The following is a 14,017-nucleotide window of genomic DNA, read 5'->3' on the forward strand; positions in this document are numbered from 1 at the left end:
TATAAGCTAGATGTCATATTAGCCTTAAACCTATCGATCAGCCACACCAATTAGATATGAGGATAGGTGTGCCTCCAGTGGAGGCATCAAAAATGACAAATATGTCTGCAGTGTGGACGTTTTCAGTGTCCAAACTGTTAGCATAGTTGCTGTCCCAACACAAGGAATATGTGCAAGTATGTGCAGTTTTTGGTATCCAAAATCAGCCAAAAGGAGTGCAACAATATCGGCACATCAGGTAGCAGCAAAACTTCAGGGTCATTCATGCCTAGCTGAAGTCCACTGATATCGAGCAGACTGTTAGGTCTATAGTCTCAACTTAGCAGCTAGCCTGACGCTATTACATGATGCTGGTAAATGTCACACTTCATGCTTGAAAAATCATCTTTGCTATTAACATGGTATGTTTCCATTTCTAAAAACTTGTTATGTGGTATTTCCTCAATAACATTAGAGTGGACTTGGATCACTAAAATACTCCTTCTAACCAAGGTTAGAAATGTACTCATTGCCTATTAAGAGCCTCTCATCGGTTCAAGGCTGAGTGCTTATTTACTTAAATTGATTTCTACCTCAGGCTTAAATATTCCTGACATGCTGTTCCCTTCTCAGCAGGACTTCAAAGTTGAAAAGAAATTTCCACAAACATCTAAGCTAGAGGACATCTCAACCCACACCACTGTACTGTCTCTTCTTTTTTTTGCTCAGTCATCTAATCAATTCTGGAAGAAACCCCCCCCCCCCTTTTTTTCTCTCTTCCATAAAAAAAAATAAATAAACCGCAATTAGCACATGGCTAATCTGCATAGAGGAAAGCCAGAGCACTCTTGGCAGAAGAGGTTGCACTGAGTATATTGTGTCATGGCTAGGCTGCTGGTGGATATTGCAACTATTCAAAATCACTGTGTGTGTGGCATGGGGGACGAGGATTTGTAAGGGGTTGTGGAGGGTGGAATAGGTTTGCGTGGTAGGTTTGGTTTGGGGGGGGGGGGGGGGGGGTGTTCTTGAGAACAGAGCTGGAGTCTACAGGGCTGAGTATAGCAGATGGACCGGGGGGGACAAACGATAAACAACTGCTGCTAATTTAATCCGCCACACGGCCACATGGCCTCGGCTCGGCACACACACCATTGTTCTGCCTTAAAGCCCTTCGACACGCAACATCACACCAGCGGTAACACACACCGGCTAAGGCCGCCCTCATATGGTGGTGGAGTCTCACACACACATAACACCAGAGACAGACAGGATATCCTCATCTTTATCATCAATGTCAAGTCTGAGATTTGTTTTCCAAGAATCCTTCTGAGTGGTAGCACAGTGGGCGCTGCCCAGTGTGACCAGTCTTTCACTGTTTAAGCCCTGAGCACTTCCACTGAAGGAGTCAAGGGTTAATACTCTTCTCCAAAACAAGAGACAGTGTTCCTTATCTGCTGCATCTGTATCAAGACTAAAAGACTTTAAGTTCCCATATAATTAGGGCCAACTAGAAAACGTTTTGCAATTTTTGAAACAAGCCCAATTTAATAATGGGGCAGACAACTTTTTAAAACATAGAAGCCTTTTTAAAAGATTCACAACACATTCTGTGGTCTTGTACTCTTCTTACTTATTTTTACATCATACCATTGTTTGAGTTTCTGGCCTTTAACGGCATTTAAATGGCTTTTGCTCCATCTATTTTCATTTATAAACACACAAAGATTTTCCAGTTTTGGACTAAAAACTTTATTTCAACTTATCAACCTTTTGGATGTTTTGATACTGTTACTATGATGATAAAAGCTTCAAAACATGTATATTTGTCTGATGCACATCAGCACAAACCATTATCTGACCATTGAAAAACTTTAACACAACTGTGTGCAACCAAGATTTTTTACCAACAATTTAAATTAACTGAATAACTGAAGGCCAGGGCCAGCTCTAAGCTGCAATCTTAGACTTTATATACCGATGATATCAAAAAGACTAATTACATTCTGACACTAGGAAATATTATTTTTATTAAGTCCTGTTACATACAACGCACAACACTTCACATCATTATTTCCTTTTAATTTAATTAGAACTTTTAAATCTCTCCTCAGGGAGTACAGAAAACAGCAAAGACCCAGCAGCAGTGAGAATAACAATTGGGACATTTGTTAAATGAGCTTTTATAGAAAAGTATGCTAGACAAATCTATACCTGTGAGCTATGGCAAAGAGTTTGACCCTGACTTTAAGCCAGTGTAAGGGACTAGCTGTGCCAAGGGCGGCGTTATCCCGCGCCTGCTGGTGCCATCATCCACTCTGAGGAGAGGCAACGGCACCCTACTCACCCAGATGTTCACCCAGCTGTTTTCTAAAGATGTTTTCTAAAGCTTAATTCTAAAGATGTTCAGGGAGGCGAGGTAGAACAGGAAAGAACTGCTTTCACATCTCAGGCAGATGAGGGAAAAGGCAAAGCTCTTCAAGGTCTATTTAAGGTTAATAAACAGAAACAACATCTAAGAGCTGAGAATATTCCCAACAAAAAAAACAACTAAGGCACTGCTCCGACGTGAATTAGCGCAGATAAAGAGACAGATCAAAGACAATCAAAAAATTGTCACTGACAGGGTCAGTTGCATTTTGAGAGCCTTTCTTCCCATTAAAAAGCAGGCAAATGAAGATAAATATGGATATTATCTATATTTCTAAGTCTGATAAAATTTGGTTTTATAGTGGAACCTTTGCAGGAAGGTAAAAAGTAGTGGATTCTTTCTGTAGTTTCCACTTTACTCTGACATTTAACAATCACGCAGGGAGAAATAAACCGTGCACTGTCTACACAGGCTGCTGACTCAGTTAATGGCGATGTAGTTTGACAAAAAAAAAAAAAAAAAGAAGAGGTGCACTTACAAGCTTTTGAGCTTCAAACTGCATCCCACAGCAGAGTTCAAATACTCAATACGTGTGAACTACTACAACAAGAAAAGAGGAAGCTCCATCTTCTGAGGAAGACCAAACTGCCAAACTGTATACATGAGAAATGTCACAAGATTTGTTAACGGTCTACTGTATACTGTAAATGTTTTTAATTTGTTGGTTTCAGAAGTGGTTTGTATTGTGAAAAAGGTGTAACAGTGGAGCTCATTAAAACACCATTACATGGGGTACATTATATTCAAATAAAGACTTCTTGATAAAAAAAACTGCACCGTTTGGAACTAAAAAACTGAATATATTGACCACTAATTCAAAATTTTCAAATTGAACTGCCTGCGTATGGTCCCTGAATGCAACATTTGTGCTGTGAAGTTACAAATCTACAGTTAAAATTGAGATATTTCATCAGCAAAACTACTTTAATCTGCTTGAAATAAGATGATTCTCTTAAAATAAATCTGCACTCTTTGGCATAATGAGGAAGCCCTGAGGGACTCACTTGTGACCAGCAGTCACGTGGGAAAAATTCAGCGGGTTTGTAGGTGATCTGCACACTTTCTGCGGTTAATGTGCAATGCAGAGTGAAAAACACAGTTTAAAATTAAGACTTACTTTATTAATTAACATTTCAAAAAGAAACAGTCAAAAATGAGCCAACGCCTGTAAAGTACTTGTGGTTCTGAGGATTAAATTGCTGAAATATACCATTAATATAAAAGCCCATGAGACTGATAGTTTACTGATGAATAGTACCATAGCTGCTAGTTGCTAACTGGTTTCCATGCTGTGCTGATCAGCATGAAAAAAAGAAACAGTCAGCCGTGATGTAGATCAGAACAGCTTGTGGAGACCATCCAGTAAAAAATAAAAGGGGGCTGACTGCTGCCAGGCCTGTCAGGGTGATGTTAAGGTTGGTAGGTACAAGAGAGTGAACATTCGCCCTGACTGCCGGCTGTCAACCTGTCAGGCCAAACTTATATTTCCAGGTGACAGAGGCTGATTCCAGGGAGTGAGACGAGACGAGAGGGGCGAATGGAGGAGGGCTGAGAGCAGGGCCGGTGGGTAGAGTGCACTTAGTAGTGACAAACGGTATGTGGCAAAACAGATGTTCATCATTTAAAGGTGGTATAATGGGCATGTCCAAGTGATAAATAGTGCACTAGCAGAGGCAAAATGATGAATGCTCCACAAATACAACATATTAAAGATGTCTACACCTCAAAGCTGAAATCTAAATCAATATTTTGAGTACAGTTTAAAAGTGGCCACATGAGCACTTCACCAGAAGAGCTCATGGAAGAAAAAGTGCTCTCCTCAAGAGATAAGGCCACTTGATGCGGGCATCGAGACAGTGATCAGTTACATCACGCTGCCGAGGCTCGGCGGCTGCTGCCGAGAAGGATGCTTATTCAGGCTGACCATTGGCACCCTGGACGACCCATTACGATAAGTGTGTCACTCACTACCATGCCAAAAATATCCTGGCTACTGAATGAGACGAAGCCACTTAAGGACCTGGCTGGGTCACTGGCTGCCTCATGGTTAGAGTCACAACTCTGACGTCAGACACACACACAGGATCTGAAGAAAACAAGCATGCTCATGGATGTGAATCACAGACGAAATACAGGAGGACATCCAATTTTATTACCAACTTAAGTGTTGAAAATTAACTTATTTAGACTACAGGGAAGCTCTGTATCCTGTATGGTTAAACTCAAATGAGGGACAGGGTGAACTGGACTGTTATTTTGCGCTGTCCCGTTGAAAAGGCAGCTGCTCACACACATGCAAATGTTCTGGTCGACAGAGAAGCATGCCAACACCCACTACAGCTTTTTCTACAGCCACAAAACAACACTTTCAAGTGACACGCACAAAAAAAAGCCTAATCTTAGCATCAGGCGGGACTCAATTACAGTTCAAATGTGTCTTTGGAGCATAAATTATTGCCAGCTGTCACGCAAGCCAGCAAAAAAAACACACTCTAAACATGCTTTTGTCTGTGCAACGTTGTCCCTGCTGACCATCGCCTGCTCTTTTTGTTGTTTTTTCTAACCGTTAGCCGATCACACCAAAACCAAACACGCACAAAATTATTGTAAAAAAGGTCTTTGATAGTACCCAAAAGTGCACTAATCAATATATATATGAAAAAAACAAAGTTGTAGAGTTAATAACATGTGAAAGTGAATGTGGCAAATTTAAGCTAAGAACTGCAATATTTCGTCATTTCTATAATCATAAATTATCCAAAAATAAACTTGATTCTGTAATAAAAACAAACAATTCTGCTGTCCTCTGCCTAACTAGGAACTGTTTGACAAGCTGTCACATGACAAAAATTCAGTAAATATCTAAATGATCTAAAGGTTTTCTTCATTTCATGTGCAGAGTGGAGAGAAAGGGGGTATTTAAATGCAAAGACTTAAATATCTGCAGCAAGAGGAGCATAGTCTTTCAACTATTTTTTATAAAAGCTGTGTGCACTTGTAACGTTGTATGCAGGGAATCTAGTTTAATTACTTTTTTGTAAAAACAATATTGAAAGATATTTAACTTTTTATTACTTATGGCTTGTTATAACAGCACAAAGACATGTTGGAGTTCTCTGCTTCTCACCATGTTTGTGCTGTTACTGACTTTATACTGGAGTGGAAAAATTCACAATGACTGAAAAAAGTCTGCCTTAAAGGTTAGTTGTATGCTTGTATAACAGATGATTAACAGGGTACAAAATATAAGAAAAAATTTGGCATTTTTGCTGAAAACAAATATCAAATTATAATAATGTTTTTCATGCATTTCTGATTAATGTTTCACATGTCTACAATTTATGATTTTCATTGCATCCTTGATTTAATCGTTGATCCCTCACTGGTTTAATCTGATTAATAAAGTCTACATCTGAGTTTTCCACCAGTGCCACAGCTTTAGTTTTATTAAATGTAATTGTCAACCCCACAAAAGGCAAATAGCAAGCGAGGCTATGACTAGAGGGCACAATCCCCAAACAACACACATCACAACTGAGTACCACAAAAGACATAAAGGCAGAAAATTAGGTGCTTCTTGTGTGCTTGTGTTCCTTTTTTAAGCTTTAAATATGAGCCTTTTGTGGAGATCAAAGGTGAAGAGTACTGTATGAGAGCTGGGAGAAAGCATCATTCTCTACCTTTGAGTATCAACAACTGCACCCATTTAAAGGTTAACCACTTTATTCCATAAAAACACACACACCATACGTCATGTAAATGAACTCCGTAGTCTCACACAGGCTCAGAGAAGGATATTACTATGCTAATCTGGAGCATTTTATAAGGTAAATGTCAAAAGAAATGAATTACCTTTACATTCCAGCATGCCCCTATGCAATAGCCTAAGCCTGACATTTGTCCACATGGAGCTTGTTTTTTTTTTTTACTCTGTGTGTTTTCAATTGCAACAGAGGACATACAATTATTCAGATCAAGTCGCTTTCACAGGTGGGGTGTGTGTAAGATTTAAACAGTATCAGTTGGACAGATAGCGTGCAAAGGTCTGTGGTAGTCAATGAACCTGACAAATAAATCTAGAGATGATTTGTTTTGAAAAAAATAAAAATAAAAAGTTTAGATTAGGGGTGTTTTGTGGATAATGTTACTGAAAACAAACTTGTAAACTGGAAAGCGCATGCCTTTCTTCTTCAGCAGGGCTGATGTTGGTAAAGAAAGACGGATGGCTGGTGACACGTGGAGTAAGAGCAGGTCAGAGAGACTCCTGAGGCAACGGCAGACACACACACACACACGCATACAACCAGCACCAAGTAACTGCCGCACATTATACACAAATACACACAGCTGTCAGGGGCAGACGAAGATCATTCACAAAACACCCCCCCCTTCTCCTCCTCCTCCTCCTCCCCTGGGTATCACTGACACCGTTTCTCCCTCACACACACACACACACTCACACACAGTTGCCAGGAGGCAGCATGCTGTCCATGTGGCCTGTGGAGAATCATTACTCAGCAGTGTAGACTAAAGAGGCGAGAGCGAACTTCCTTTTTGAATGCTCAGCCTTCCTCTTCACCATGGCACCGAACGGCACAGTCGCTGGAAGTTGCTGTGTATGTTTTCATGGTACTGCCTGTTGTGTTTAAGGTGCAGGAACACTGTGAATAATTGTAAGGCTCTTCGGTGACACTTGATGTGTCCCTTTACAGCTGTATTAAATGGTATCTGAATACTCTTAACTCCCATTGATGTGTTGTTTCAGCACAACAATAACAGCACAAAATTCCTAACTATTTGACCATTCACATACTCATGTGACTGTCAACTGCTGTTGTAAATCGAACTGTCGTCATACTCCACCTGTTCAATATTAATTGGATATCTGGCCCGATTTTGACAAGATATTGAGAGTAGATATTGGATAATGGAATGAATAACTGGCCAGATCTAGTCAATTCTACACCATGTATCACAAGCACACAAACAAACATATGAACAACATGGCAAGTTCAACAGCTACTTGCAATATCTACAAAGGAAATGGCACCACATCGATCACGGCTATATGCAAAATCCAGATATTGCGCTGAAAAAGACCACTGTAAATAAGCTTGTAATAATATGGAGACTTTATTTTTTACTAATAATTTGTCAAATTCTTGCATATCTGTTCAAACAACTCGTAAAACATTACAAAACGAGCAGGCTGAATGGCATCATGTAAGGAGGGGCTGCTTACCCTCTGGTAAGTTTTTTTTTATTTTTTTTTTAAGTATGACCTAAATAAATAATTGTTGAAAACTGCCTTATCTAAGTTAAATACTAAATATATTCCACCTTGATTTCTTGTAAGTTTAAAGCTGTCAGTGATCTGTTACACTGAGCAGGGCCTCCTCTGTACATCAGCTGCAGAGCTGTGTGTGCAGTAGCAGCAGGCAATATTACACCTTCATTTTTTTTTCCCATTATGTTTTCAACTGTGGGACTTCTTCAAAGAAATATTCATCAAGTGTCTGATTGTGAATTCATTCAGACTCAATGTGGGAAGTGAGTGCTGCTGAGCATCTCTGATGTCTCACTCCCATAGGTGAAGAGGAAGGGGGGGGGGGCACACACCTGGCTCACACCATCGAAAACAACCCCGCAACAATCCAATTCAGAGTGTTTGTGTGTGAGATGTGATAATGCTTGTAACATCCAGCACTCAATTAGGGTATTAATTCAACTTGAGCAGGTGGCCCGAGGCAGGTGAAAGGCTCCATAAAAAAACAATCATCTGCAGAATTATCAGTGGAGACGTATCCGCCAATTAAAAAACAATCGATGTGCTGCTGATGAATGAAAAGCTGCAGCATTTAATAAACTCAGACTTCACAGCGTGTCGAGGATAGCCTGTGAAAAAGCTGAACTTTGCTCTGCTGGCCTCCACAACAAACATGTGAGTTCCCTGACTAAACATTACGTGCATGTAGCTGTGGCGTCATGTGACATTTCAGAGTGATGACTTCAAGTTTATGTGCCGAAAATGTTTATCTGTCCTCCAGAATCATGAACATATCTGCCAAACCAATCAGATTCCGTTACAATCACAGACACCGGTATGAATGTATGTCAACCCATAAAATGAGGAAAAAGTGGCTGAACAAGATAAAAAATAGATATCATTGAAAAAGATTTAGGGACATTGAAATTTGGCCAATACTGATCAACAATTTTTGGCAGATTGGAGATGCATTTACATATTTTTTCCCACTTAATTACAGGGATCAAGGTTTTCCTGTAGTGTAAATAACTTGATAAACTGGGCAGATAAACTTGCAGTGTTGAAGGAATTCCAATGCTAAGCCACCAGCAGCAGAAAGCAAACATCTGAGCAATTCCTGACACTCAAAAGTGTTTACAGTACTGACATACTTAATGTAATTGTACTCTTTGTCAGTGTCAATTCATCTGCCGATATCTTCATCTTACATTAGCCGAAATCTGCCAATAACATGGTGCATCCATACTCAACTTGACACTGATTCACTTGTTGGATTAGTCTTCATCCAGATCAGGGTGTTAACAAATTCACTTTCTGCCTTTATAGATCCATAGAAATAACACTACATACCCTAAAACTAAATTCTATTGACAGTAAGTTGGCTTCAAATGTGTGCTACACATCGATACAGAGCATATGCAACATGAGCACATAACCATAAAAACACATGACATCTAATATTAGGAGAAGTAAGGGCAGCTCTCCAGCATTTAAAGCAAATATTTGACCCCAGACACATCTCTGCATGTCCATATGATGACTCGAGCAAAACAGGAAATCCAAACTTTATTCACAATACTGAAGAGTAACAACACTCATCCTTTCTGGTAGATATATTTTTGTTTATATTCACAGCCCATTTAACAAACAAGGCTACACACTTTTTGCCACCACTCATGCAAAACTACACGGTGCAGCTTTAAGGGTCCACAGTCTGCCTTTTTGGAACAATCCACTGTCACCTTAAGGCAAAAAGCAGTGTACAGATGACAGTACTAAAAACACTTAAATTAAACACAAAGAGGTCAATTCATTTAAATGTAGAAGTCAAGTAATTAAATGTCTCTTGCTGTGTGAAAGGAATCCCTCCCCTGTGACAATGCTGGATGTTTTAAAGCGATACATCGTTTTCAGACCTGTTGTAATTTCAATTAGTAAACAAAATCCTGCAATAAATCTTTTCGTGGCACCACACTCCACCTACCTTGTCTATGACACATAACTGTATAGTAAAAACATTACGCTGGCTCTTATCTCTAAAGAGAGAGATGTAGGTAAGCACTGCTGACATGGTTACAGTCTGCCAGTGCAAGTAAATTAGGCTATTGTAAACCTGTAGGAAAAAAAGGCGGTGTGACACTTGGCTGACACCTTAGATGCTTGTAAACACAACTGCAGCCAGCGTCTCACGTGGCCGTGGGACGTTCTGAGCCTCCTCAAATCCTGATGTGGATAGTGGAAAACACTGCTACGGCTACAACAGGATTGGGGAGAAGAGGGAGGGGGGGTGCTACGTGACCACACCTACTCTATCTGCTGAACAGGAGCTGGTGGGTTTGGTGGCACCTCGGTACTAAAACAAACTTCAGGTCAGTGGCTGAAAATGACAGCAGAGATGTGACTAAGCACATGTGAGCCGGGGGTTTCATCAAACAAAATCAAAACAATGGTGGAGCTACAACGGTACAGTCATCATGCAAATTACTGCAGTGGGAGGAACTGAGCAAAGTCAGTGTGCTCTCAGAATGCTTTCTATAAATACAAAAACAAAGTTAACATGCCTGCATGTTATTTCTGTTTATATTTCGGTTTAAATGTAAAAAAGGGATGTTATATAAATATACATATATATAAATATTAAAGCTATAAAAAAGCAGCGTTGAAAAAATGAATAAAAACATAAAAATATAGTGGGACTATATTGTCTTTAAAAGGTGGAAGAACACATCGCTGAGCAGAGGGGGCTGTTTTTCTGCAGCCTTCCATTAGATGCAATTATAAATGGCCGAGAGCAGAGGGATGGGGGAGCCAATCAGATCTCGGCTCGCATGTCAACCTAAGACCAACTGTCTCCTGGCTCTGACAGCAGGATTTTACCTCCATAATTCAAATCCCAAAGCAAAGGCAATCTGCACTTTGCCAACTCCGATCTAAGCGTGGCCGTGTTGACACGGAGCAAAGCGCCGCAGAAACACAAGAGAACCGAGCCGAACCGAGCCGCAATGAATGAAAAGCCTTCCCGTCAGGGTGAATCAATCGCGGTCACAATCACACTTTTGATCCTAAGTAAACACTTTGCAATTGTTGCCATTCAACAACACAACACTTGTTAGAGACACACACGCAGCTTTAACCGACACACAGCCCGTTTCTTAATGATTATGCAAATGTTATTTAACGGCTAGCGCTGTCATTTGCATCTTGTTTATCTCCTTGACAGCGATTGACACAACTTTGATAGAATGGAAGCTAGCAGAAGATAACTTAGCTGGCTGCACTGGAAGCTAACAACGAAGCAGAAGAAGCACTGCGAAGAAATTATCTCTCTCTGCACGCACATACACACAAATGCACACACATACACACACTTTCTCCTCACTAACTCTTGCTCTACTTAGTCAAACTCTTGCCCTGTACCATGCAGGGACACACACACTAACGCCCACAACTCAGAAAGTTATTTCTAACGGGATATGTTGCTTCTTTCTCTGTCTAAACACTATTGCAGGGGTGGTATTGGGAGAAAGAGAGAGGCAGCCATTTTAGAGCTCTTGCTACATAGACAATGGCTGGTCCAATGCAATATGCAACTCTACAGGGCTTTTTCTCAGCTACAGAGTGACTTAAACTCAGTCAAAGTGTGTCAGTGCAGTAAGTGGAGTTTACCTGATTTCTGTTTGGAGGCTGTCCAGTGTTTCCCGGGCTCATGGGAGGCGGGTGGTGGGTCCTTTGTTGCCAACCCGGATGGACCCCACCATACTGACTGCTGCCCATATCTCCTGGTCCCTTGTTGGCCCCTTCCTGATTGTTATAGTCTCCTTGGGGGTAATTCGGATAGCTCCTGGCAGAGCTGGGGGACGTCAGAAGCTGGTTTAAAGTTGGCGTAGACGTAGGTTGTTGGTTTCCCATGTTATACCTCTGATTATTATAAGAGGCAGCCATAGCTGTGGTTCCTCCTGCTGGCTGTTGCTTGCCTGGCTGCCCCCCAGCCGCCGGAGGCTGGTTATTACGCGGGGAATTCATGGCCCCGTATCCTTGGCCCTGATAAGAAGTCCTGCTCTGGTACGGGCTGTAGTTGTTGTAATGGTTGGGGTAGCCGTGTTCGTGTGAATTAGGGGGGTAAGGGTCTATCATGCCCGGCCCCGATGCAGCTGCCATGCCAGGGCTTTGTTGTCCGCCATGTTGATGAAAAGGGGCCCGGCTGTAGGGTTGGTTGTAACCGTAAGGAGGTGGAGGATAGGGGCCCGGATGGTGGTGTCCCATCCCGGGATGATTATTCCCTTCGGGCCCGCCGGTATCATTCTGATTACTGCTATTATTATTTACCCTGGGTAAATTCCCGTTGCCGTTCTTCATGTCAGGATCCCCTCCTCCCCCAGCATTTCCAGCATCGGTCCCGTCCTGCAGCTCCTTCTGGCCAGGAGATCCACCGTCAGGTCCCGGTTCCTTATTTTCATGCTGTTTCTCTCCCGGTACCGACTCCTCCTGTGTGTCCCGATCCGGCTTTTTGAGTTCGGATGGCGGGCTAGTGTTGAGAGTGGCGACGCTGGCGACCTGAGCGGCCATGATATCCCTCTCTCTCTCCCCCTCTCTTTCTCTACCTCTCTCTCTCAGCACGGCGACTCACTCACAAGCAAACTCCGAATAACCATTGAATATAAATACAATTATATTTATAACAACGTACCCGTTGTCCCGGTTCATTCCCCCCTTTGCCCTCCGCCCGGACCGGTATCCGGTAATCCACCGCGACTCCGTTTAAAGTTAAAACAGAGAGGGGAAAGTTTGTGGAAGAAAAAATATATAAATACAGAGCCAGGGAATGAATTTCACCGACACAAGTGAGTGTGTGTATGTGTGTGTGTAGGAGGGGGGGCTTCTGTTACAGAACGAGAGCGCGAGCTAGAAATCAACCAAACCAGCACGAGGCTCCGCGAGACACAGCCATCTTACCGACCTGTCGCGAGAAAACGAAAACACGGACTGGAATCTACCGTGAAACTGGATCGGGACCTGCGCTGGTTCGCATGTAACCAAGGGCGCAGAGAGCAGGGCAGGGGACGGGAGGGACGTGTCCCCTACCAATGTGTATGGCAACCACTGAATTGTCAATGCCAATATATTAGTTTACTTAAAATAAGAGAGAGATGCGCGCAAAAGCAGAGATTTAATTAATTAGGCCACTTATAATGAATTATCCATGAGATGGATTAATCAGCAAATGTTACCAAACTTTTCTTCACTTCAGACAGGTGAGCTGTCACAAATGAAAGCGAAGAGAAGCAAATAAATTTGTCAACATTTACAACATGGGTGTTGAAAACTTAAATTATTATAAAATGTTCATCATTAAATGTGTATTATATAACAACATAATATCATTTTATTAGGTTTTTGAACTATACAGTTAGTTCGTATTTATTTATTTGTTTGTTTATTTCAGAAATAAGTTACTTACCTCAACAAATTCTGCAAAATTCACGTGCTTCATCACAATATTACTTTCTAAAATTACATATTATGGTGTTTATCCATCCCACACCAAGCCTTAATATTCATATCCACAAACCTTCCCATCCAAGTAGCCTACCTAGACTTTATAGTGCCATATATTGTGCCTTAAAAGTTAGTTATCCTTGCACGAATGCATCATGGACCATGTGACCTCTTTGCAACAGTCATTTTGGCACTCGTGTTATTCTGACTATCTTATCAGGAGGGGAACAAAACAGGCCACACTGTCACCTTCTGTACGACTGCTAATGGGTGGAAGTGACTGCTTCCATGTGTCTGCAGCAGCAAATGAGAGGAGGAAAGTGGAGGGAAAGCATGAAATTACAACCTGTGCATGTCTGTGTAGTGTGTGTGTGTGTGTGTGTGTGTGTATAAGAGAGAGAGAGAGAGAGAAGGAAGAAGGATGGGGGATGGACAGAGCCCGTCACAGAGCAGGAAGTGAAGATAGAAAAAGAGAAGCAGTGCTGGTAAAAGTGACAGTGTATAGGTCAGTGAAATTGAACGCATCACATGTGATGCGTTGACACTCAAATCTCACGCTGTATTTGGAGAAAGTGTAAAGTCGCCCTATACAATTAATCGGAACAGACACCCTATGTCTCTTCACCGCTCTCTCTCTCTCTCCCCCACCCCCTTTCTTCGTGTTCTCTGCCTGCCTGCCTCGCGCTCTCCTAGCAGCAGCAGCAGCAGCAGCCCTCGTGCTCCCTTCCAGTGTCGTCGGGATTTTGCAGATTCAAACACAGAGCATCTTCTGCGGAAAAAAATATGCAGCTAAATTTGACAAGAAAATCTAATTTAAGGTGCTTTATGGGGTTATGGTGACGTACCAA

General features: G+C 41.7%; 1 protein-coding gene across 2 annotated transcripts in view; it reads right to left on the reverse strand.

Annotated features, from left to right (window-relative positions):
• Positions 1 to 12,632, reverse strand: part of arid1ab (AT-rich interactive domain 1Ab) — a 44,439-nt gene extending 31,807 nt beyond the window's left edge. The window contains exon 1 of one of the 2 annotated variants that reach the window (XM_028422016.1): positions 11,340 to 12,239. In XM_028422016.1, the coding sequence (XP_028277817.1) occupies positions 11,340 to 12,239 (900 nt within the window). Of the gene's footprint in view, positions 1 to 11,339; positions 12,240 to 12,360 lie in introns of those variants that run through there. The other variant, XM_028422027.1, reaches the window with a different exon arrangement.
• Between the last annotated feature and the right edge of the window lie 1,385 nt (positions 12,633 to 14,017).

Source organism: Parambassis ranga, chromosome 2, assembly GCF_900634625.1.
Source record: "Parambassis ranga chromosome 2, fParRan2.1, whole genome shotgun sequence".
NCBI classification, from domain to species: Eukaryota; Metazoa; Chordata; class Actinopteri; family Ambassidae; genus Parambassis; species Parambassis ranga.